At 36.6% G+C, this 25,945-nt stretch overlaps 1 protein-coding gene across 4 annotated transcripts in view; it reads left to right on the forward strand.

Annotated features, from left to right (window-relative positions):
- MBTPS2 (membrane bound transcription factor peptidase, site 2) overlaps positions 1 to 25,945 on the forward strand; it is a 53,385-nt gene that overhangs the window by 20,989 nt on the left and 6,451 nt on the right. For 2 of the 4 annotated variants that reach the window (XM_059156918.1, XM_059156917.1), the window contains exons 6-12: positions 3,362 to 3,480; positions 4,377 to 4,557; positions 12,811 to 12,905; positions 13,250 to 13,445; positions 14,832 to 14,907; positions 16,441 to 16,659; positions 25,295 to 25,392. In XM_059156918.1, coding sequence (XP_059012901.1) covers positions 3,362 to 3,480; positions 4,377 to 4,557; positions 12,811 to 12,905; positions 13,250 to 13,445; positions 14,832 to 14,907; positions 16,441 to 16,659; positions 25,295 to 25,346 — 938 coding nt within the window. In that variant the 3' untranslated portion in view covers positions 25,347 to 25,392. Of the gene's footprint in view, positions 1 to 3,361; positions 3,481 to 4,376; positions 4,558 to 12,810; positions 12,906 to 13,249; positions 13,446 to 14,831; positions 14,908 to 16,440; positions 19,369 to 25,294; positions 25,393 to 25,945 lie in introns of those variants that run through there. The other 2 variants (XM_059156919.1, XM_059156920.1) reach the window with 2 other exon arrangements.

The raw sequence follows: 25,945 nt of genomic DNA on the forward strand, positions 1-25,945 counted from the left end.
GAAATGTGTATGTTCTACCACCCTTATTGCCACTTAGCCATCATGGGCAAATCTGGAGTTTAGCGGGGTGATGTGATACCAGCTGCATCCCTAACAAGAGAAAAGAAGCTGCCCGGAGATTCAGGAAAGCAGTGCTGCTCTGTGCCCCGCCCCTGTTTGGATGGGAAGATGTTAGGGTCTATGCTATGGTTGTGTGGTGGAGTTATCCTGATAAGGGAGAAATAGTGAGAGTGTAACTCTCATGACAATCTGCTCATGGACTGTCATCCTGAGGAGTTGGGGAAAAGCTGGATTTAACACATGTTAGCAGTGGCAAATCTAATCAGTGTTGGGGATGGATTATCTTGTGAAATTGTAATGGGACTAGCAATTGACGGGGGATTATAACTGTATGCCTAAGTTTGTTTCACTAGAGTAGATTCCAGTGGGCAAAAAAAAGTTTTGTTTTAATTTTGTTTTTTAAACGAAGCTATGAAAGCAGTATAAGAAAACACCAGGTGAGTATCTTTATAATCTTGAACTGGGAAAGACAACACAAAGGAGCAATTTGACCACACCAAAATGTAAAATGTCTGCATAGGCAAAACTATAAACCAAGCCAAAAAACAAACTGGAAGAAAAATTGTAATACCTCTTACAAAGGATCAAATTCAGGGGCACTGGGTGGCTTGGTTGGATAGGATCTGCCTTACTCTTACTCTCTCACTATCTCTGTCTCTCTCTCTCTCAAATAAATAGTCTTTTAAAAAAAGGACCAAATTCTTCAATATATACATTCAGGCATAGTATATACAAATTAGTAAAAAATATATATATAAACACGTGAGGGATAGAAATAGTTCTCAACAGAAATACAAATAGTCCTTTAATAAACATGGAAAATGTACAAGCTTAAACAAATCACAACAGGTTTTACTTCTAACATAGCAGATGACAAAATCTAACATCATAGCATCCAGTGTTACAGGGTAAGGAAACCTATGCCAATTATGAGAATATTAATGCAGACTCATTGGAGATCAATTGTTTTTGTAAGATTTTATTTATTGGGGTGCCTTGGTGGCTCAGTGGGTTAAAGCCTCTGCCTTCGGCTCAGGTCATGATCCCAGGGTCCTGGGATCGAGCCCCACATCAGGCTCTCTGCTCAGCAGGGAGCCTGCTTCCCTCTCCCTCTCTGCCTGTCTCTCTGCCTACTTGTGATCTCTGTCTGTCAAATAAAATCTTTAAAAAAAGATTTTATTTATTAAGAAAGAGCACAAGCAGGGAGGAGAGGAAGAAGCAAGCTCTCCACTGACCAGGCAGCCCATTGTGGAGCTTGTTCCCGGGACCCTGGGATCAGGACCTGAGCTAAAGGTGCTCAACTGACTGAGCCATCCAGGCAGCCCTGGAGGTCAATTTCAGTGCACATTTTTTGACCCAACAATTGCATTTCTGGGTAACTTGCCAAACCCCCACAGATGCATACTTAGATATATAACAATATGAACAAAGCTTTTTGTTGCAGCATTGTATGAAAAATGTAAAACAACCTAAGTGATCATTAGTAGGGAAACTTATAAATAAGTCCGTATGTGTTTTTTTTAACATGGATTACTCTAATGGATATAAGAACTGGGCATTCTGATAAATTAGTAAAATAATGGATATAATAAAATAAAGTAGTGGATTTAAGAAATGGGCTAGATATGAATATGCAGCTGAGGGGAAAGTCCAAAGTACATACATGGAAAAGCAAAACATAGTTTCCAATAAATGGTTTGATACCATTGGTGAATTTAAAAGATTTCTCTCTGTATAGAACAGAAAAGATTGTTTACCCATTGTGTCCTGGACTAGAATTACTCGATATTTCTGGAATTAAGCAGCTTAAAAAACTCAAAAAGTGGAAGAACATCTTAACAGTGTGAATAAGGTACATGAAACATGTCTTAGCCAGTGTTTGACTACTATAATAGCTAAAAATAACAATGGCTTGAACTCGTGAAACTTCCCAGATGTAGGTAGTTCAGCACTGATATGTTAATTCTGTTATTTGGAGGACTCGGGCCCTTTCTATCTTGTTAGCTCTACTATTCCCAACACGCAGCTTCTACGTCATGGACTCAGGTTTATCTCCATCATAGCTCCAATGTAGCTGTAGTGCTGTCCCCATCACCTCCACTTATATCCTGTTAGCCAAAGTGGCATATGGCCATACTCAGCTTCCTGTGAGTATAGGAAATGACTTTAGGTTACATCTCTGTCGTTATAAAACTGATTCTCAACCACTGGTGCTGTTACCCTCCTGGAGACGTTTGGAATGTGTGGGGCATAGGGTGCATTCTTTGGGTGCCTCAGTGAGGAGAGACTACTAATGGCATTTAGTGGATGGGAGTCAAAAATGCTAAATATCCTGTAATGCAAGGGACAGACTTGTACAAAGAATTGCGAGGTTCAGAGTGCTGGTAGAGCACCCACCCTGCTGCATGAGAAATACTGTAGAAGAAGGAAAGGCCAGGTATGGAAGAGAAGGATATCTAGTGGATATGCTAATGATTGTTTAAGCCCTCTCTCTAGAGGGGAGAATGAGGAGCTCTCATATGTAGTATTTGCTGGTTTCTGTGGTATAATTACTCCTGCCTTGGCCAATTTCAAGGTGCCAGCCCAAAGTCCCTGAAGGAGGAATTAGGAAGAGATGTACACAGTCAGCTGTGGCGAGCTGGTAGGACCAGCCTCCAGCACACCACTGAGTTCACCTTAACCTTCTCTGTATTTAAAAAAAAAAGAGAGAAAGAAAGAAAACCTCCGTATATACGGTACATATGGTTATAGTCTGTGACATGGTGTAAGTTACTGTGTTTGGTCCATCAATAGTAATTCTCCATAACAAATTAATTCTTAAAACACTCCCTTTTTCCAAGTATCATTTGGATTTCCATAAACCAGCTCAGCAAGAATGTTTTTTAATTTCATCTTTCATTTGAATAGCTTTGAAATTTTTTTCAAAGATCACAAGTATGCTTTAGTTAATAATGTATACATTTTCTGAAAAGAGGATGAAGCAAGTAAAATATTAATTCACTTTATATTTTTACATATATATATATTAGAATATATAGATGCTACTAATGTTAAATCATATTAGTATATGGTCTTCCTAATGTGGTATTAAAATGCTCATTTTACATTTCAGTACCTGAAATGGAAGAGGCCTCTAACTGAACATCTTTCCTTAGTACTAAAGTAGATCTATCTACTTCACAGCTTCTTGTGATTACTTCGCTAATTTATCAGAATGCCCAGATGTTACGAAGTCACACACCTAGATCATTCCTGTACCCGATTGAGCTTACTCTTTTTTTTTTTTTTCCTCTCTTTTCAGGTATCTGGCATAATTTCGTCCTTGCACTCCTTGGTATTTTAGCTCTTGTGCTCCTCCCTGTAATTCTCTTGCCATTTTACTACACTGGAGTCGGGGTGCTTATCACGGAAGTTGCTGAGGTAAATAATGAGGATTTTGTGGGGTGTTCATTTACCAGACTTCATGGTATAACACTTGCATTTTATGTTAGGAACATATATTCAAGTTTTCACATGCAGAATGTTCAGTTTCTCCTGAAGAAATTACTATAATCCTTTTAAGTTGAGCAAAAAGTATTTTGAAACCCATTGGCTTTTTAAAATTACTTAAAATTGTTTCTGTTCTGAGTTATAAATAAAGAGAGTATCAAGATTTTCTGCCTGTACTTTGTTGATAAAATGCATCATTTGCCTTTACTGTTTATTTTTGTAACTGTGGTTTTTGAGTCACATGTCCTTAGTCCTAAGTAAAAAGACTGAAACTGGTGGCCAGAACATTTCATAGGAGTTTAAGTTACTTTCTTCAACTCTTCATTTCACTGCCTTAGGCAATAATTACTACAATGGCATCAAGTCTTCCATTCAGACCTTCCGAAGAGGAAAATTACCTTTGTGAGTCCCTGGCTCACATGTTCATTGTGCTGATGGTATTGTCTGCATATTTGGGAGTGTGTTTAGATAAGGACTTGTCTTATAATTTTATCCACTGAGGGTATACAAGATAACGAAGGCATTCTGATGACTACTTACACAAAAAAATTCTAATAGTTTGGGAAAAACTTTATCATTTTAATCTTGATAGTTGGCAAGTGGGGTTTTTTTTTCAGTAATGAAAAATTCGGAATCTTGGAAAAGTAGGAAAATTGTTAGGTATTTTGTTAATGTTCCAGGACTATACATCTTGGATTCAAAGCCGACTTATTTTTTGCATTGGTGAAAATATTGTACCTAAGTAGCTCAGTGTCTTTATTATTTGGTCAGATTAATCATAGCTTGTCTTCATACGTTATCTGATTTGGTTGTACCCTCTTCCCAAGGACTCACCTGCCGTTGGACCCAGAGGCCTTTTTGTGGGAGACCTTGTCACCCATCTACAGGATTGTCCTGTTACTAATGTACAAGATTGGAATGAATGTCTAGATACCATCGCCTATGAGCCCCAAATTGGTTACTGTATTAGTGCATCAACCTTACAGCAGTTAAGCTTCCCAGTTAGAGGTGTGTATATTTCTTCAGTATAATATAATGCTTCAAGCAACAGTACTTGCCATTCATCAATTCTTAGACCATGTCTATAGATTTATTTTGTTCTAATTTCTTTAAAGCAAATCAGTAAAGTACTAGTAGGCCCAAACTAGGAAATTTTCTTCTTGGTAAGTTGGGTACTAATATTTTTAATTGTTACTGAATTTCTAACTAATTTCATAATACTATATTTGACTTCTAGGACTTTGGTATCTGATTCTTTGTTCATTTAGAAGAACTTGTGTTAAGTCAGCATTCAAGCTCAACCATAACCAATTAACTAAATTCCAGTAATTAAATATCCCCTTGCTGTATGGGTAGTATCATATCCAAAGCTATTTGGGATAGAGTTATTCTATGTGGCAGGCATCTAGAGGAAATCATTTTGGCATCCAAAAATAGCACTCTGAAGTCAGATCTTTTGTTCTGTGTAGCAAGTGACAAGGTGAAACAACTTTATTCTCAGAAGCTGCCAGATTTATTTTGAATTCTTTCAGCTCTGAAAAATCAGCCTCCCAAGTCTTTATACAAAATCATGGGGCCCAGATTATTGTCAGTGTTGAAAAACACAAATTTTGTTCACAGACTATATTTTTAAGTCAAGAAGTACCCTGGATGCTTGTCCACATCTACTCGGGGCTAGGAAATATAAATAATCAAGAACAACTTAAGTACTGTGTGCAAGAATGGCAGAGTAGTAGGAACTGATTTTTAAATTTTTTTCAAGTGTAATCTTCTATGTATAATACAATCTTAAGAACTTTTATTACTATAAAAGGTTGTCAAACATACATAAAAGTCAAGAAAGTAGTATGGGGGTGCCTGGCTGGCTCAATCGAAGGGGCATGCGACTCTTGATCTTGGTCAGCGTTGTAAGTTGGAGCCCCACATTAGGTGTAGAGATTACTTAAATAAATAAAACTTTTAAAAAATGAAAAGAAAAAAATAGTAGTATAAATGAAACCTCCTGCATCCTTCTCCCAGCTTCAGCAATTATCAGCATTTTGCCAGCTTTTTTTTTTTTTTTATCTAATTAGCCCACTTTTGGGGGGAGTATTTTAAAGCACATCCCAGGCATCATATCATTTCTCCACGAACTTTAGCATGTCTTTAGCATATGATGACCTTTTAAACATGACCATAGTACTGTTATTCACATCTAAGAAAAATTAACACCAATTTGTTCTACTAGTTAGCATTCACGTTTTCCTAATTGTTTTTCTCATAGTTGGTTTAGGTTGAATGGTATGCACTTTAAGTGTCTTTGAACTTGGAACAGTTCCCCCTCTTGGGGGGGAGGATATCATTTAAGAAACAGTCATTTGTTTTGTCAAATTGCCCGTATTCTGGATTTGTCTGGCTCTGTGTTATCCTTATGATGTTGTTAATATGTTCAGTTATCTCCCAAATCCCCTATAAATGGTCATTAGGTTTAGAGGCTTGCTTAAATTCTGGATCCATCTTTTGAGGGGGTGAAAATATTTCATAGTTGTTGCTCACTACTTCCTATTGCATCATGTCCAGAGGCACATAGTGTTACACCCTGTGGTAATGTTAACTTTGTTCAGTGGGCTAACCTGATTCTTGAAGGTTGAAATATTTATCAATTTTTCTTGTTCTCAAGAACCATTTACCATCTTCCCAAACATTTCAGATGACGCAAGGTTGGTATATGTCCTATAATGCTTTCTTCTCTGAGAAAAATGATACATTATCTCATACTTCTTAAGTCCTTTATAATTTTCCTCCCAATTTCTTTAAATTTGATATAATTTCTATTGAATTACAAAAGCCAAACTGACACAGTAATCAAGTCAAGTTCTTTCTAGTAGAACTGTTTTATTTAGGGTAACTGCATTTCAGAAATTTAAGGTATTGTCCTTTCCTGTCAGACAGAATGGAAATGAAAATCTTCCTGAAATACTCTGAAGCTCTTATTTACTTTCTGAGTATTTCACTTTTGTGGGTCATAATGCTGTATTTTGGAGATGTTTGTGTAAACACCTAAAGCAGTGATTATTCTTTGCACAATAATAAAAAAAATCAGCCCCCAAATAATTCTTCAGTATTCATTTTATCTCCTTAGAAGTGACTGTATTAGGATACAGGTTGGTTCTACATGATGACTGTGTCTGATAAACCTTTACCTCTATTTAACCATTTTAAAATGGAGTACATATATTTAGCTAGCTTATAGGAATCCTAATGACTGTAAATGTAACTTCAAATAAATACCAGATTAATTTTTAATGGCAGACTTGACCACTGGGGCTGTGGACATTTTTTAAAAAGCTATGGATTAATAATAGTATTTTAATATCTAGATATGGTTTTTTTATCCTTCATTATAAACATTGGGGAAACATACAGCTAAATATGGTAATACAAAGTGGCCAGTAATCCAAAAGTGATGATTTGTGTTCATTTTGGAGTGGAATTTAGTATACATAATTAAAATTCTAGGAATTTACACCACTGCAGAAAAATAAAGCCACCTTAGAAAGATCTGACCCTGGAAGTGCATGTAAGCTGTCCCAACCAGTCATATCTGGCCACTTACCTCTCATGGTATATTATTAAATTTTTTAAAATATAATCAAGCAGACTGGAAGTTCTCCTTAAAAGTATTAACAAATAGATTTCTGTCAAGTTAGAAAAATGTGGTTAATCTACCTTGTGATTTAAATTGTTTAGACCTACTTTTTTTTTTAAGATTTTTATTTATTTATTTAACAGACAGAGATCACAAGTAGGAAGAGAAGCAGTCCTCAGAGAGAGAGAGGAAGAAGCAGGCTCCCAGCTGAGCAGAGAGCCCGATGCGGGCCTCGATCCCAGGACCGTGGGATCATGACCCGAGCCGAAGGCAGAGGCCTTAACCCACTGAGCCACCCAGGCGCCCTAGACCTACTTTTTCTTCTGTTAATCCTTTCCTTTTTTCTCTTTCCTGAAAGCATTATCTTGAGTAAGAAAGGCTGTACTAAACAAGTCCACCATTTGAACTACATTTTCAGGATCATGAGATTGAAAACTAAAGGCAGCTGGATGGCTTAGTTGCTTTATAAGTGACTGCCTTCAGCTCACGTTATGATCCCAGGGTCTTGGGATCAAGTCCCACATCGGGCTCGTTACTCATTGGGGGAGCCTGCTTCTTCCTATCCCTCTGCCCTTCCCCCTGCTTGTGTGCTCGCTCTTTCTCTCTCTCTGTCAAATAAATAAATAAAATCTTTTTTAAAAAACAGCAACTGCTCCCTAAAATGAAGCTTTGAGCTCAGATTCAGATAGCCCCCTTGAATAGCCTGCATGCCTATTCGGAGGAGGCAAGAGTATATCCCTGTAACTGCCTGGCAATGAGAATATTGTCCTGTCCCACATATCTTTACCTCAAGTGAGAAAAGACCCTTTCCCACCTGGTTTAAGATGATCAGAGGAAAATTTCAGAAAGACTTTCCATATATTTTGAGTACCTAGATTGTTTTTATGCCTGAATCTTCTTTAATGTTTGGAGTAAAATATCTGTTTTTCCATTGTGAACATCAAGTTATGATCCAAAGGTTTTTTTGCTATCCTAAACTGAAGAGATAATGTGTGCGTGTGCATGTGTCTGTATGTGTAAGTTTATAATTTTTTAACTACCGGTTACTAGGTGATGCTGATAAAAATTCTACTGTGGAACTAAGAATAAATAACTAGGCTTGCCTCCCTATGTTGGAGCCCTAACTACATTTATATATTTAGTGTAAGAAAATTGTTCAGTTCATTTTAGTAATATAGAAAGTAGTAGGGGAGCGCCTGGGTGGCTCAGTGGGTTAAAGCCTCTGCCTTCAGCTCAGGTCATGATCCCAGGATCCTGGGATTGAGTCTCACATTGGGCTCTCTGCTCCGCAGAGAGCCTGCTTCCTCCTCTCTCTGCTTGCCTCCCTGCCTACTTGTGATATCTCTCTCTCTCTCTCTCTGTCAAATAAATAAATAAAATCTTTAAAAAAAAAAAAAAAAGAAAGTAGTAGGGACTATGAACTGTAGATTGAAAAAGTCTCTTCTTTCCAGTCTTATTCTAAAATTAACCTCTGGTAGGGTACCTGGCTGGCTCAGCCAGTGGAGCGTGCAACTCTCAATCTTAGGGTTGTTAAGTTTGAGCCCCACATTTAGGTGTAGAGATTACTTTTTTTAAAAAAAATTAAAAATATAATAAAATAAGCCTCTGGTCTAGACCAGTCTTTAGAGGCTAGACTATGTCAACAACTGTGTAGAGGCCCATCTTAGTGTATATTTAGAGTATGCAGATTCTCCCTGTAGTAGAATTCTGCCGCTGATCTGTTCTTGAATTACCTAATTGTCTCCCAGACTGAGGAGATTTAAAGGACAATTCTAATCATCTAGAGTTAAATTCAACCTATGAATGCCTCCAGGGCCTCTCATTGCAATCTTGAATTCTCGTTCTAAAGTAGAATTAGATTGGTCTCTCATCCTTAATAAAACTATGTACACTAATGTGAAAATTGTCTGTGGCATTCCTATCTTATAGGTTAAGAAATGAGTTACAAAAACTGACTTAGCAACTTGTCCTTAAATGTGACCCAGTAGAAAAGATTATAAAATAGTTTTTAAAACTACAACTCCTTTTAATGGATAAACAGAAATATCAAATTTACTTCTCAAGTCACAACAAAATATTTAACTCTTTATTGGAAAATTATGTTTGTCAGGAGGTATTTAAACTTGTCAGGATGGCCACAGCCATGGATTTATGTTTTGGTTGGAGTATTCATCATAAGAAGAAGTCACAACATAGAGGTTGAAAATTGATGATAACCCAGAGGCCAAAGCCAACTTCAACAGATACATTTGGTTTGGTCTGTGTGGTAATTTTTTTTAATATGAATATCAATTAGATGCCAATGATTAAAATTCAAGAGGTTTCACATGAAAGTACAGATTTCAGATTTCTTTTGGAATAAAATAGATGATCTGTGAAATCAGGGCCCCAAGTTGAGTAGCCTAGCTGCTAACCCTTTAAAACAGGATGTATGTTTCCTAATTCATCACAGTCCCAACACTTCCTATTTCTTCCAAACACTATGCACTTCCTTTATTTGCTTCCTGGTCGGCCCCTTTAAGCATTTGTGTTACCAGACATGCTGTATCAAAAGTGATATCAGATTCTTGACTTTCAATTCTGTATTGCATACATTCCTCCAAGAAAAGTTAGTGATCAAGCATCAGATGTAAATTTTGTAAATAATTACTAAAACAAAGGCAAATGTAGTCAATGTATATTGAGTTATGTACCTTATGTAAGATGGAGAAATTTTTTTCTCAAGGAGCTCAATCTAGTCAAGGATATAGACCATGTGATAGGGATTGAGGAGTGTATTTGTGATGAGCACTGGGTGAGGTATGGAAGTGTTGAATCACTATATTATACCTGAAACGAATATTACACTGTATATTAACCAATTGGAATTTAAATACAAACTTTTTTTAAAAAGAAGCAGACCATAGCCATATTATTGCGATACAAGGTTAACTGTGGGTAATGACGGGAATTGGCGGAGTTATGGGAATTGGTGGCAATCAGTCTTGACTGAGAAGAGGAGGGCAGATTTCATAGCAGCAACCCCTGAGTTGGGCTTCAGCAGTGAGTTTAATTTCAGGAGGCCAAGATAGAAATGAACCTCGTAACCATAGACTAGAAAGTGGTCAGGGAACTGCTGGTAATTTGGTTCAGCAAGTTAATGGTATGAGATAAGATGATAAAAGTTTCTAGTCTCTCTATTTTAGTCTATGGAATTTAGCATTATTTGGGAGCAGTGCAATCTTTGGAAGTTTTGGATTAGAGGAGTTATAGTCTCATAGTTCTACATTGGAAGGTTAATCTGAAGCATTCATTATGTAGGAAAGGCTTGCATGTGTTGGCTAGCTGGTGAGCAAACAAGACTTACTAGGATTCTTCAAATGGGTCACATGAGAGGAAATAGAGTCTATACTCAAATGGGAATATATAGGGAGAAAAATAATAAGGAGGTTAAAATTGGTGGGACTTGGCAACTAATCAGAGAGAACATTGAAATTGTAGCCTGAATTGGTAAAAAATAAAAAATCCTAAACAACTTTTTACCTTATACTTTACAGTTAGGGCTGATGAATGATTTCAGGCACAGGTTTGTCTGTGCCATTAGATAGTCACAGTTTGCTTTCATATTTCAAAGACAACTCATCATCCAAAATTTAAATACCTGTTCAATTATGCTAAGAAAACAAATCAAAACTACCCACGCACCCAAGCAATGCAGAGAAGAAACTGATTTGTCAGCTAGTTTTTGTCATCTATGTTTGGTTCTTCGTTTTATGTTGGCCAAGGAAAGATGGTGACAGTCTAACCAATACAAGATGTATTTTTTCCTCTCTTTTTTAAGTAGGATCCCCACTGGGTGTGGAGCCCAGTGCAGGGCTGAACTCTCAACCCTGAGATCAAGACCTGAGCCGAGATCAGGTGTCAGATGCTTAATGGACTGAGTCACCCAGGCACCCCTCAAATAACCCAGTTTTTTTTAACTGTTTTGGGGTGTCTGGCTGGCTCAGTAGTAAAGCATCTGACTCTTGAGCTCAGGGTCAGGAGTTCAAGCCAACCGTTGGGTATAGAGATCACTTAAATAAATAAAACTTTTTTAAAAAAAAAAACCTTAAAAGCAAACAACAACTGATGGCAAAAATAGAAAATCTTTATAAAATCACATTGCACATCGACTAAGATTTTCCTGCCAGTGCTCCTGAAGACACTCTTGTAATAGAAAAACTTCCTGTGGACTGGAAAAATGTACTTTTCTTTTTTGGTAGTTCTGTGGTAACTTTGCTCTTGAGTCTATCTTCCTCAGCACATCTGAGTATGGTAGTGCGAATATAAGATTCTAAGTTTAATTGGTCCCTGTTGTGCATCGATTTATGCTTTACAAGTTTGATATGCTGAATACAGGAAACCTTCCAAAATAAATACATGGAAATAATTTTTTATCCCACCTGTATCAATGACTTAGCTTTCTTATTCTGCCCTAAATACAAGTGAGGCAGTCTAGCAAAGAACTTTTTTTTTTTTCATTTAATTTATTTATTTTCAGAAAAACAGTATTTATTACTTCTTTTTATTTTTTTACCACACCCAGTGCTCCATGCAATCTGTGCCCTCTATAGCAAAGAACTTTTAAAAATAAATGAATAATGGGAATAAGTAGTTGCCCTGTTTCCATTGTCTTCCAAAAACGGTAACTGGATTACTGGTAGGCAGTCAAATACTGCACATCTCTGGGGTCAAATTGGGCTGCCCTGATTTTATGAGGAAAGCCCCAAGGTAAGCATGGAGGTAAGATAGATAGTTGCTATAATAGGGATTTTAGGGATAAGAGCCTCTTAGGCATCCTCTCGCCCATTCTGCTAACACTACAATGCAGGAACTGAGTAGTAATCCTAGATCAGTAGCATTATAGCTGCTAATAGTGGCTCATTAAATATTTGTGCTTGACCTGCTGGAGTTATTGCAAAACCTGCTGAGACCCTGGAACTCCAGCTTTATTTGTAGTAAGTTTTTGTGAGGACAGGTAATCTAGGGTAAGTACTGCTTCTTTTTTAAAAATTTATTTGTTTGACAGAGAGTTCACAACTAGGCAGAGAGGCAGGCAGAGAGAGAGGGGAGGCAGGCTCTCCACTGAGCAGAGAGCCTAATGCCGGGCTCTATCCCAGGACCCTGAGATCATGACCTGAGCCGAAGGCAGAGGCTTAACCCACTAAGCCACCCAGGCGCCCCTATAGTACTGCTTCTTGATTCCAAACCAGACGCATCTCTTTTTGTAGTATCATGTCCTTTTTTGTACCATAAAGTCACTGCAGCAAGTAGCCTGTCAAACTGAACCCTCAATCATACAATTGTTTCCAAATTTATGTGCATTTTACTTACATTTTTTGTCTTGAAAGCAAAATTTTTATTACAGATGTACTTCTGGGGTAGCCTGGGTGGCTCAGTCATTAAGCATCTGCCTTCAGCTCAGGCCATGATTCCAGGGTCCTGGGATCGAGCCCCGCATCGGGCTCCCTGCCCACAGCAAGCCAGCTTCTCCCTCTTCCACTCCCACTGCTTGTGTTCCCTCTCTTGCTGTGTCTTTCTCTGTCAAATAAATAAGTAAAAAAAATTTTAATGTATTTCTGTATAACAGATTCTAAAAAATTATTTCTCTTCAGCATACAAACGGCTAGATGGTTCAACCGAATGCTGTAACAATCACAGCCTCACGGATGTGTGCTTTTCCTACAGAAATAACTTTAATAAGCGTTTGGTGAGTTGTCCCTTGCTTGTCTGATACAGTCTTTACAAAATAATCATATAGATCTAAAATGGAATCTCTGAAAACTTTTCCCTTTTGCTTCGTGTTGTTTTATTAACATTTCTACATTTCACTTGTCACATTTCAACTGAGACTTTTCAACAATTTACAGGTGGATACCTTATTTGGCCAAAGTGGAATATTTGAATCTAATTTATAGTAGGTGCACATAAATGGCATTTCTTCTCTGTGAATTTGTTCCTTATATTCTCTGTGACATAAAAGATATTAAAGACCTATAACTTTCTTGTTAGTAAATTATTTTTAGTATTGACTAATTAATATTTTGTTCATAGCACACATGCTTACCTGCCCGGAAAGCAGTTGAAGCCACGCAAGTTTGTAGAACCAATAAAGATTGTAAAAAAAGTTCAAGTTCAAGTTTCTGTATAATACCTTCTTTGGAAACTCATACTCGCTTAATAAAAGTGAAACATCCACCTCAAATTGATATGTTGTATGTAGGCCATCCACTGCACCTTCACTACACAGGTGAGTGTTTATTGTGGTTGACCCCCAAAATCATTAAGATGGTATATATTCTCTCTCCATGGCAGAAACTCAGTACAAATCCTATGTTAATTTTATTTATATAAATGTGACCACTTTTCAAAGTCTTATTGACTTGTTCTTAAGTGTTGTATGAAATTTACCATTAGGAAAATAATCTGAATTTATGAAGCAAGATGGAGCTGATTCCCATGTCTGCCTATAGAGAGTAATGTATTTTCTTTTCACCACCATTTATTCCCAAGTCACATAGTTGCGCTCTCAGATGTTCTCTGAGAGCTTTTTACATCTCTCTAAACTCCCAAAACAGTGGCAAGGGCAACATATCCCAGAGAATCCAGGAGTTATCGTGTTAAGACTATAATTTGTGTGTAACACATGAATTTTATATGAATATAAATTTCAAAACTGGGCCAGCATAATTGTTTCAACAGTGGCTACATGATTGGACTAAATAGATAGCTTCTCCATATGGATGAAGATCATATGATCCAACTCATTTTGCTCTTTTTTTATAACAATTGCATTGAAATATAATTCACATACCATGTATTTGACCCTTTTAGAGTGTACAATTGAAGAGTTTTTAATATATTCAGAGTTGTGTCGCCATCACCACAATCTAGGTCTAGAATATTTTCATCACCCCAAAAAAGAAACTCCATATCCATTAAGCAGTCACTTCTCATTTCTTCCCAACCCCGCCCCCCACCTCTTGGCAACCACTAATCTACTTTCTATAAGTTTGCCTGTCCTACATTTCATATAAGTAGAATATTTTGTGACTGACTTCTCTCACTTAGTATAATATATTTAAGGTTCATCCATGGTGTAGCAAGCAACAGTATGCCCTTCCTTTTTATGGCCAAATATTCCATTCTGTGGACATACCACATTCTCTTTATTCATTCCTCAGTTGATGAATATGTAGGTTTTATGTTACTCTTTAAAATGCTCTCCCATTGCTTCATAGTCATATTCTGAGTTACAACCTGGGTCATTCTTCTTTTTAATTAATAGTTAGAATTAATATGATTTTAAGGTTATACCTCTTTGAAGGATAAGGACTCTTGATAAATTCTGCCATAGTTTTTAAGTCAGTCTCTGTATTTGGTAGTCATACTTGGTATACAGTGGAATATAAGTACACACTGGAACATGAATTTCTATATTCCACTATATTTATTAGGTGTTCTAGAATAATTGTTTTATATGTGGGGCATATAGGCTGCCTGCATATGTTTGGGAAGTGCTTTCTCAACCAATTTAATAGGCTAGCCTAATTTTTGACCATATAGAAAAAATTTTTATAATACTGTTACTTACCTGTATGAACAATATTCATTATTCCTTATTTTTCTTTTTTAGTGAGCATCACCAGTTTTATTCCACGTTTCAACTTTCTAAGCATAGATCTGCCTGTGGTTGTGGAGACATTTGTCAAGTATCCTTTCTGGTGTGAAGAATGTTTTTAAAAGTGTTACTTGGAACATGATCAGGCTTACCTTGAATAGAGCATGCACTTACCTTATAATATTGATTGATTGCTAACAACTAAAAAGGAGACTTTAAAGTTGAAAAAGATCAAATTGTAACTAGGAGGGAAGAAGTCACGGGAGAGAGAGAGAGATCTGGGAAGGAAAAAAGTTAAGATATGGAAGAAAAGGAACCGAGACTATAAATTGGAAGTTGAGAGTTGAATTTACTGATCTAAGGCCCCTTAGTAAGTTTATAAAGATTGAAAGCTTCAATTTCTACCACGGTGACGAATTCTGCCCTGTCTGAGCCTGTTAACTCTGACTAAATGGAGGAATGAGAAAAGGAGATCGAATTGGTTTCCACTATCAAAATAGCAATTCAGAGGACAATATCTTGAGTTCTTCAGCATATTTTGTTTGAATATAAAACTTGATTTTATAAATCCATCATTATGAGGAATCTGAACAAACTGAGCAGTTTGTAAGGGTTCTTTCTTTTTGTCACTTTTTTAAAAACTTTCTAGATTTTAAGTTTATATCTAAGTATGGATCTTTTTTTTAAATTCCATTGTAGTTAACATTACAGTGTTATATCAGTTTCACGTGCACAATACATATTTTTGTCGCTTTTAAATCATCTTCATTTCTTTCCTCAATAATTTGCAGAAATGTGAAAGGGAAAACAAATGAGCAGTTACTGGAAAATATGTACAGTCAAGATTGTACCTTGTAGATTGTACTTTTGTCTCAGAGATTTATGATAGACATAACCTTATAGATGATAATAAAATAGTTATAGTTATATTAACTCTATCACCTCATAGATAATAGTAAAACAGAGTTGAAGGGGCCAGAATCTTCATGTTTCCTAAGATAAGTTAGTACTTTGTAAGGATCAAAAAGTGATTTTCCCTTATTTCTAATTAATTAATTTCTAATTAATTTCCACATTCCTTTCCCTCCTTGTGTCATTAGAAGATTGCAAAGACTCAATCTTCCTCTGAGTTTGTTATTGATTGCTTTAGTTTGCAAATGGTTGGCCTTTATTTTTCTAGTCAAGGTTTTTGAGCTTTAAAATAATATAAATGATTTGTTTGAAATAGTAGAGATCTGGATTGCCTGGGTGGCTATCAGTTGAGCAGCCAGCTCTTGGTTTTTGGCTCAAGTCATTGTCTCAGGGTTGTGGGATTGAACCCCTCATGGGGCTCTTTGCTCAGTGAGAAGTCTGCTTCAGGATTCTCTCTCTCTCCCCATCTGCCCCTCCCCCTTGCTCACCCACATTCTCTCTCTCTCTCTCTCAAATAAATCTTTTAAAAAATAAATAAGTAAATACCAGGATCTAAGAAGGAATATCCTATACTAGTGGGCAGAAATTTAAAGAAAGGAGGGAAGTCAAGTATAATCTCAAATGTAGTCCTAGTAAAATATCTTCTTCTGATTATTAAATGTGTGTTTTCCACTCAGACTTCACAGTCGGCTCCTTAACTCATTTCAACCAGGTACCTGATTTCTCTCTCAGGAGCTCTGGCTATTGTTAATGCAGTGCCCTGCTTTGCCTTGGATGGTCAGTGGATTTTAAACTCTTTCCTAGATGCTACCCTTACCTCAGTGATTGGAGACAATGATATCAAAGATCTGATAGGATTTTTCATCTTGCTTGGTGGTAGTGTACTTCTGGCTGCCAACGTGACCCTGGGACTCTGGATGGTTACAGCACGGTAATGTTTGCAATCATCATGCAGAATTATACTTTATATGAAAGAGAAAGCATTTCCTTAAAATTACATTTTAACCAACAACTTTAAGCTCCTCCTGTATCAGAATATCCAAACTCTGGAATGGGGGATAAACAGAAGAAATGAAAGGCATAGTCCCTGACCACATCCTACTTTTAAAGACTGAACTTAACAAATTTCAGATGCTTGTGAAACAATTTCTAAACAAGTGAAAATTTATATTAAACCATCCCGTGTGACTGCATATCATACTGCAGTAGTGTAAAGGAGAAGAGATTTGGGTGGAATTAATTGGGGCAAACTTTCTGAAAAAGCATCATTAACCCAGATTTGAAGAAGACCAAACTCTGGCCAAGTGGAAGGGTGAGCATTTCCTTGGCCTACATCTCTTGTCTTTTTTCTTAGTTTGAAAAGTATTTTGAGATTTATTGATATATTATTTTGTACGCTGACAACTGAGGTCTGATTACAATTAATAAAATTCTATAAAAGCATCTGCTGACATGAAAGGGAAAATCTTTGTTAAATGATACCAAATAAGGGAACAAAGTAGGAAGTAGGGCTTACAGTGACACATGCTTTGCCCTACAAGAGTTGCCTCTTTGATAAAGTGTCCCCGTACGTACCCTCATAAAGCAGCACTGTGTTCTGACATTCAGAGTGCGCTATAAGAAGTATCTTCCACTTGCAGCATGTGAGCTGAGGAAGTTAAAGTTGAGCATCAGAACTGAGCCTGGTCTTCTTCCAGATCACGAGACAGATCTGCTGCAGTCCTGGTTACCATTCTCCACAAAGCTTTGAAGCTCAAAACCCTTTCAGGGTAGACGTTTTCTCTTGTGCTGCTGGGGTTATCTGGGGCCTCGGTCCTGGGTTCTTGCCTTCAAGGAGCAACTACCTTAAGCTCTCAACCATACTCTGTCCTCACCAGCAGCTTCCATGTTTCTCTGTATTGACTGTAAACACCCAGTCCTTGCTTTCCATCTTTCTCCTAAGCTACCTCTATGGGTCCACAGAAGACTTGGTAGTACAGTGAGAATGACTACACATGAGTACAGATGTGGATTTGCCAGAGCCTGGGAACTGACTCTTGAGCCCAAAAGAGCCCTGAGTAGTTCAAGGTCTTTTGGACTGGAGCTGGAACCCTGGAAGACCCAGGAAGTCAACAGGCCACTGTGAAGCTCTTGGTCTTCTAAGTGTCTGAGCGTACTGTTCTTTGTTGAAAAATACGTGCTTCCTTCATACACTCAAGAACATTAACAACTGTGTACCCAACTTTTTCACTAAGTGAGGCATTCCATGGGGTTCACCTTTTTCTGATTATTAAGCTGCTCTTCAGCAATAAAGGTTTTTAATTTTTAAGAAGTTCTTTAGACTGTATTGCAAGTTTGCCTGCCTTCTTAAATAGAAATTATTTATTGAGTATACTGTTAAGATTTTATGAATGACTTGATGTCATCAGTTATTACCACTACTAAAATCATACAAGTTATTCTTTTATCCCAGGAAAAAGGTGGTTGTTGTATTCTTAGGTAGATAGTCATTCAGGATCAAAGTCTGTTAGCAGAGAGCTCAGACCTGTTTAGATAGTAGAACTTGGAGAATACCATGAAATACTTGCATAATTAATTTGGTAACATCAACTATGCAGTTTACTAATGAACATGTTGTATATGTGCAGGTCAGTTTTTTAAAACAGAAAAAAATTTTAATAGAGGAAATCCTACCCATTAACTTCTTTTTCTGGGTGGGAAAAAAAAAAAAACCAACAGCTACAACCAAACACCTCACTTTCTTGTAGCATTTGAACATCTTGGTCTCTTGCTCTAAAGGGTTGGGATTTGAGAACCACTCTTATTAGGATAATGAGTAGATCAGTTGCATTTGCATAGAAATGGCCTCATCGTGTAAGAAAGGAAATATTATCTGTTGTCTCTTAGCTTGATTGTGGGCACTTCTAGAGCAAGGACCATGCCATACTCAGCTTTGCATCCCTGGCACAGTGCATGAGACATCATAAATACTTAATAAACATGGTCGAATGAATGATGAATACTGGTATTTATGGATTAGAAAAGCATGTTTCTATTTAAGTAAGCTATGAATAGTATTATTGAATATTTACTGTAAATATATGTTAACAACAAATATATGTTAACTTGGAAAGTCTTTGTGTCCCTAGTATATTATCATCTTTATGAAAATAACCCATTTTGGTTAATATAGAGCAATTAGAAAAATGAATTACTTTGAGGATTTGAAAAAAAATGTGCTTTCTGTGTTGTCACGTTGTTCAACAGTACTTTATTTTCAGTGTTCTGCTCTACATTGTTTACATTTTCCACAGTTTTTAAAATCACCTACAATGTGTAAAGAACGTATATATTCTTTTCATCTCAGTTGGAAAAGACATGCGTTTAAACTTGACCTTTTGATAATCGTTCTTATAGGGTCATTGTCATCTATTCTAACAGCAAATTTTAGACAGGCACTTCATGGATACATGGCTCTCCATCATCAGTTTGTCCTGTGGTATTTATTGAATGTCCACATACTAATTAATGGTGCACAGGTATTTTTTTCTACGGATCTTTCTTTCAACTATGCTGTAATTCATTCCTAGTATTCAAGTTGAAGATACCATAGCCGCTGGCATTTGATGTTTAGCAATAAAAGAATAAATGTGTACCAGCACTCTGTGTTTTATCATATCTATGTGTTGTCTTTTTTTAAAAAAAGTGTTCTTCTCTACCAAAAGTGTTCCCTTTACATACAGTGTGATCTTCGTTTTTAAATTCTTGTTTCTAAAAGCAACCTTCAGTTTCCACTCAAGCAGTCCTTATATGAAAGTTGTTGCAGGCCACAGAAAGAAGTCTTAAAAAAAATTGTATTTATTTGAGAGGAAAAAGATAGCAAGAGAGAGCATAAATGGGGAGAGGAAGAAGCAGGTTCCCAGCCGAGGAAGGAGCCTGATGTGGGACCCAATCCTAAGACCCTGTGATCATGATCTGAGCAGAAGGTGGACACTTAACTAACTGAGCCACCCAGGCACCTGAAAGAAATCTTTTTTAAATAAGATTCCTGGGCTCCCACTACTGTTTTAGAGGACTGTTACTTTTCCTTTCAGTAGTGTCCAACAGAAGTCTTCTCTATTTCTTAGGAATTCATGGAAAAGTATTTCAACTCTGACATTTGGTTCATCTTGAACTTTTGCTCTAGCACTCCCTCCCTTGTCCACAGTGCCAGCCTCAATCTCTCTCTCCCTCTCTTCCTCTCTCTCCCCCTCCCCACTGTCTCTCACTTTCCCTCTCTACACCTCCCCCCACCACACACACACACACACACACACACACACACACACACACACACGGGCACATATTCTCTTTCTAGATTACCTAAAGGCCAGATAAAACAGACTGGGAATTTAGCCCAAATCCCGATTGGCTGGCATCATTTCCCTCCTCCTTTTTGCCTCTGATCCCATTGTGCTACGATTAAGAGCCACAAGACTAGATGACTATTATTGAAACCACTTTTTTAGCAGCTGAAGATAGAATTAAATACTATAAAATCTACCTGTTTAACATGTACAATTCACTGGGTAAACTACTTTTCTTTCAATGACTACTCAAAAAAACAATAGTATACATAAGCTTTAGTATAAACTAACTTTTAAGCAAATGAACATGTGATATAACACTGGAAAGTAAGAAAATGTTTCATTTATTTCACAGCTTTTAACTTGCAAGTGGTTTTCAATACTAGAATAGAGTTTAAATAAATCATTTTTAAGGTTAAGCATGTAAAGGGGTACCTGGCTGGCTCAGTCAGTAGAGCATGCAGCTCTTGATCTCAGAGCTGTGAGTTCAAGTCCCATGCTGGGTGTAGAGATTACTTAATAATGCATGTGAAGGTGCCTTGGGTGGCTCAGTCGGTTAAGCATCCTACTCCTGATTTTGACTCAGGTCATGACTCAAGGCTGTGAGATTGAACCCCATGTCAGGCTCTATGCTGGGTGTAGAGCTTGCTTAAGATTCTATCTCCCTCTCCCTCTGCCCTTACCCCTGCTAAAAGAAAAAAAAAGAAAAGATAAAGCATGTGGATATATTTTCTTTGAGACAATACAGGTTTTTTTTTAAGTTTTTTTTTTTTTAATTTGACAGATCACAAGTAGGCAGAGAGGCAGGCAGGGAGCCGGGGAGTCAGGCTCCCTGCTAAGCAGAGAGCCCAACGTGGGGCTCCATCCCAGGACCCTGAGACCATGATCTGGGCCAAAGGCAGAGGCTTAACCCACTGAGCCACTCGGGCACCCCGAGATAATACACCTTTTTAATCAGTGTATTTGCAAGCTCCTCTTGGTGTTTTGGCCATATCTTAGTTTTATTTAGCTAAAGATTGATGGATATTCAATAATCATCCCTTCTTATTAACTGATCGTTTCTCAGATTTTTCTGCTGATGTGCTCTTGACACTCTTCAGAAGAGAGAAAAAATGCAGAAAGATCTAAGAATAGAACCCTCTAATTGGCTGTCCATCCTACAAAATTGAAGTCTTGCTTTATCTTAAGTTTATGTAAATTTTGCACTCAGTCTAGTATCTAAAACCAGTTCTCTTAAAGATACGAAACTCTAAACAGTGAAAGAATTAGATGCTAAGAATATTAATATTTTTTCCATATCTAAAACACATTGATAGAAGCAGTTTATAACAGCTGATCTGTAGACTAGTGACAGTCTATGATGGTGTTTTTGTCTATCTCTAGTGAAATGAGAAAAATATGTTAAATCTAATTACAAAATAAGGCAAATATATTTTTGTTGTTATAAGGTGCCTGCTACCCTTTATCAAGGAGTTCTCCTTTATTTAGATTATGGAAACATATACTTATTAACTTAGCACTTCTAGATTGCTCTGCAGAATGTCTAACTGACCCTCATCAGCAAGGCATGAGGGTTCCATGTTTCCCCATGCCCTTGCCTCCACCCAAATTGTCTGACTTTCATGTTCTCACAGATGTGTACAAAATGTATTTACTTTTAATTGGCATTTCTCGATTAATAAAGTTGGGCATCCATATACTTGTTTAGCCACTTAGATTTTTCATTTTGCCAACTGCTTATTGATATCCTTGGCCGGGCTGTCCATTGAGTTTACTAAATTTTTCTTATTGATCCTTAAGAATTTTTTGTATATTCTAGATTAGGAGTCAACAAACTGCAGCCTGCAAGCCAAATCCTGCTCACCACCTAGTTTTGTAAATAAGGATTTCTTAGAACATAGCCCCATTCAGGGGCCCCTGGGTGGCTCAGTCATTTGAGCCTCTGACTCTTGACTTTGGCTCAGGCCATTATCTTGGGGTCTTGGGATTCAAGCTCCTCTTCAGTCTCCGCACTCAATGGGGAGTTTGCTGGAGATTCGCTTTCTCCCTCTGCCCTTCCCCTGCTCTCTCGGTCTCTCTTTCTCTCTCTCTGAAATAAATCAGTATTTTTAAAAAACACAGCTACATTCATTCATTTATATATTGTGTATGGCTCTGTTCATGCTACAACAGCAGAGCTGAGCAGTTCCAACAAAGAACATATGACCTCCAAAGCCTAAAATATTTACTAACTGTTTATAGAACAGCCCATGTTCTAGATATCAATCTCTTGTCCATCTTAGATGTTGCAAATAATTTTTCCATCTGTCACCCATTTATAAGTTTTATTCATGAGGTTTTGTCATTGAACAAGTGTATCTTTAGTTTGATACAGTAAAATCCATTAATTTTCTGAGTCCTGTCCTTTCCCAAAGTCACAGTAATATTCTACAATTTCTTCTATTTACTTTAGAGTTGTACTTTCACAATGAGATCTTTGATTTCTACAATATATGGTGTGAGGTAGGAAATCCAGGTTCCAGGTTTATTTTTCTATGTAGCATGACCTATTTTTAAAAATAGATATAACAGGGGTGCCTGGGTGGCTCAGTGGGTGAAGCCACTGCCTTCGGCTCAGGTCATGATCTCAGGGTCCTGGGATCGAGTCCCACATCGGGCTCTCTGCTCAGCGGGGAGCCTGCTTCCTTTCCTCTCTCTCTCTGCCTGCCTCTCTGTCTACTTGTGATCTCTCTCTGTCAAATAAATAAATAAAAATCTTTTAAAAAATAAAAATAAAAATAGATATAACAGTATTTTCCTTTTTAAGATTGTTAAAGCAGTTTACATGAAATTCTTAATATGGTGCCTGGAATGTTCAAGATATTATATACTTAAATTACTTATTTTCATAATGCAGAATTATGACATAAATTTGCCTTGACATCCCTGATCACACAGTGGCAGATCCTGCCTCCTTTTGATATGCCTCCTTGGCTTCCACGGCCTTTGGGCTCGCTCTTGTTGTCCAGATGTTTTCCAGTCCTTGACCCTTTAAAATATTTCTTCCTCCAATCAAAATGAGCCAAAAATCATAATACTTAAGATGTTGGCTAAAGATTTTGCTCAGTGAAACAATTCAAAATGACCTTTGTGGGTATGTGTACTGATAGTAACTTGGGCATTTAAACCTGCTCTTACCCAAACATTTTAACTCAGAAGGACACATTTTGATGAACCAATATGAAAGAGAATTTGAGATAGAATGGACTTTGAGGACTACATCAGATTATAGAAAGCTGTCTACTCTGTGTAAAGTTTAGGATATTGTATTTCAAAATAAGCTATATTTTTTACGTGTTCATTTTATTTTGCATTAATTAATTAGAAAAGAGGCTAAGCTTTCTTTTTTAATGTGTGTTCTTATGTTGGTTTTTAAATCCACATCATTTGTCCCTCTTTCCCTGCAGTAATCATCACCTTCTTACTACTTTTCATTACTCAGGACTCACATTTGTTGCAAGAGTTTACAAATACATTTGACCATACCTTACCTTCTCTTATAGGTCCCTGACTTTAATACTTTATTCCGAACATTGTTTTCTTCCCTTTCAGTCACTTTGTTTCCCTCCTTTAATGGCTTCTAATTTTCTTTCTAGGCTGTATGTATCACCAGAAATCCACAATGGGAAGTGGGTAGCACTTTGCAATTTACAGAATGTTCACTTCTCCAGTCCAGGGCATCCCCTTTTTGTTACAGAAATACCTGGGAAAAAGAAGTTGATAATCAGGAATTTACTTGGAGAGTATAGAATTGGAACAGAATGAGGGAGATAAATGTGATTCCTTTGGCCTTTATAAGAAAAACAATTTTCTTACTAAAAAAGAAATACACATTTGTTATAGAAAACACCTTAAAGTAAATTGTAATTGGAAAAATAGGATTATATTATAGATTAACTGGTAAACTGCTTTTTAAACTTTATCATGTATTATAAACAATTTTCAATGTTATTAATACTCTAGTGTTATTTAAATGGATATATAATATTGCAGCATTGAATGTACCATATTTTTTTCTTTTTTGTTGTTGTTTTTAAAGTAAGGTCTATGGCCACCATGGGGCTTAAATTCACAACCCTGAGATCAAGAGTCACATGCTCTACCAACTGAGCCAGCCAGGCACACCTGAATATGGCATAATTAACCAACCCCTATTATTTCCAGTTTTGCAGTGTTATAAACAGAGCAGTTAGGGACATACTTATAACTGAGTCTTTTTGCATATCTATGATTTTTTGGATAATTCTAGAAACTCTTACAATAATCTTAAGAGAAAAATCACTGTCTCAAAATGTGAATGTTTTATATATACATATTGCCTTGTTGCGTTTACATTTTTTCTCTTAATTAGATATGTAAAATAGCATCTCATTTTAATTTGCATTTCCTTGATTAGAAAAAAGGTTGAACATTTTAAAATGTATTTATTGGCCATTGTGTTATTTTCATTTATTGCTATCCTTTGCCCGTTTTTCATGGGAATGATTATTGTCTTACTGCTTTTCACCATAAGCTCAGCTCTGCCATTTGATTTGTTACATGTGAATAAATTAAAACTACATTTAAGTATAATGCTAATGCTTATTTTTACATTTTTATATATCCTGATGTGTCAACCTTTGCCTTATGTTTTCTACCTTTGGTGAAATGTTTTCAGAGTCTTCTCAAGATTTCATAAATATTCACAAACATTTTATGATCATTTTATGACTTCATTTTTTTCAAATATTATAATCTTTAATTTACAAGCAATGTCTTTTGATGTCGGTGCAAAGTAGGAATATAACCTTGTGCTTTGTTATCCCCAAATGATCAGCCAGTCATCTGAAAGGAGATGGCTAGTCTTAAGAGATATTTCATGCCAGCCAAGAAGTCATGAATTTATATCCTTTGGAGAGAACGGATATAATACATGAAATTATCGCTCATTTAATAAACCATTCTTATTCATATAGGAGGCAGCTATTTATTATTAACTTTTTCAGTTTAGTAATACAGTGAATTGAGAATATGTCTTGTACTTTAATTGACAAGAGTCCTTAAATCATTTTTTTCCCTGAGGCATTTTTAGTTTTATTGAAATAGTGTTTCTCATTCCTAAGCAATATAGATTAGCAATCTGGAGATTATCCTTAATATATATATCATTATCTAAAAGGTATTGTTTTCATCATCTTCTTAATTATTTTTTTTGCTTCTTAGATTTTCAAGCTTTAATTCCTCTCTCTGTGGATTGTTTAATATTAGTCTTTAAAGGTTAAAAAGAAAACTGTCTTTGGAATAGATGTCCAAACTTTAAAGTAAGTATCTTATCTTCATCTGTTTTAATTATATAATGATTAAGTTTGAAACACTGCATTCCTTGATTACTTGTTCACATATATGCATTTTTTTTAAAAGATTTTATTTATTTATTTGAGAGAGAGAGACAGTGAGAGAAAGGATGAGCGAGAAGGTCAGAGGGAGAAGCAGACTCCCCATGGAGCTGGGAGCCCGATGCGGGACTCGATCCCGGGACTCCGGGATCATGACCTGAGCCGAAGGCAGTCGTTCAACCAACTGAGCCACTCAGGCGTCCCCACATATATGCATTTTTAGTCATAATTTAAAATCATGAAAATAAGAGATAATGAAGATATTATGAATTTGTATTTTATTTCTTATAAAATTTGAATAAGGGTGCTTTTTTCCCCATTCAAAATGTTTTTCCTCTGAGATCATTGTAGTTGGTTTTTAAATTTGCCAAATTTTAGAATATGACTCTTGTAAATGCGCTATTCCAGGAGATGGTTATTGGATTTGAAAGTTTCCATTTTTTTGCTTATTCCCTTTCTATAGCCACTAGAACTGATA

Source organism: Mustela lutreola, chromosome X, assembly GCF_030435805.1.
Source record: "Mustela lutreola isolate mMusLut2 chromosome X, mMusLut2.pri, whole genome shotgun sequence".
NCBI lineage: Eukaryota > Metazoa > Chordata > Mammalia > Carnivora > Mustelidae > Mustela > Mustela lutreola.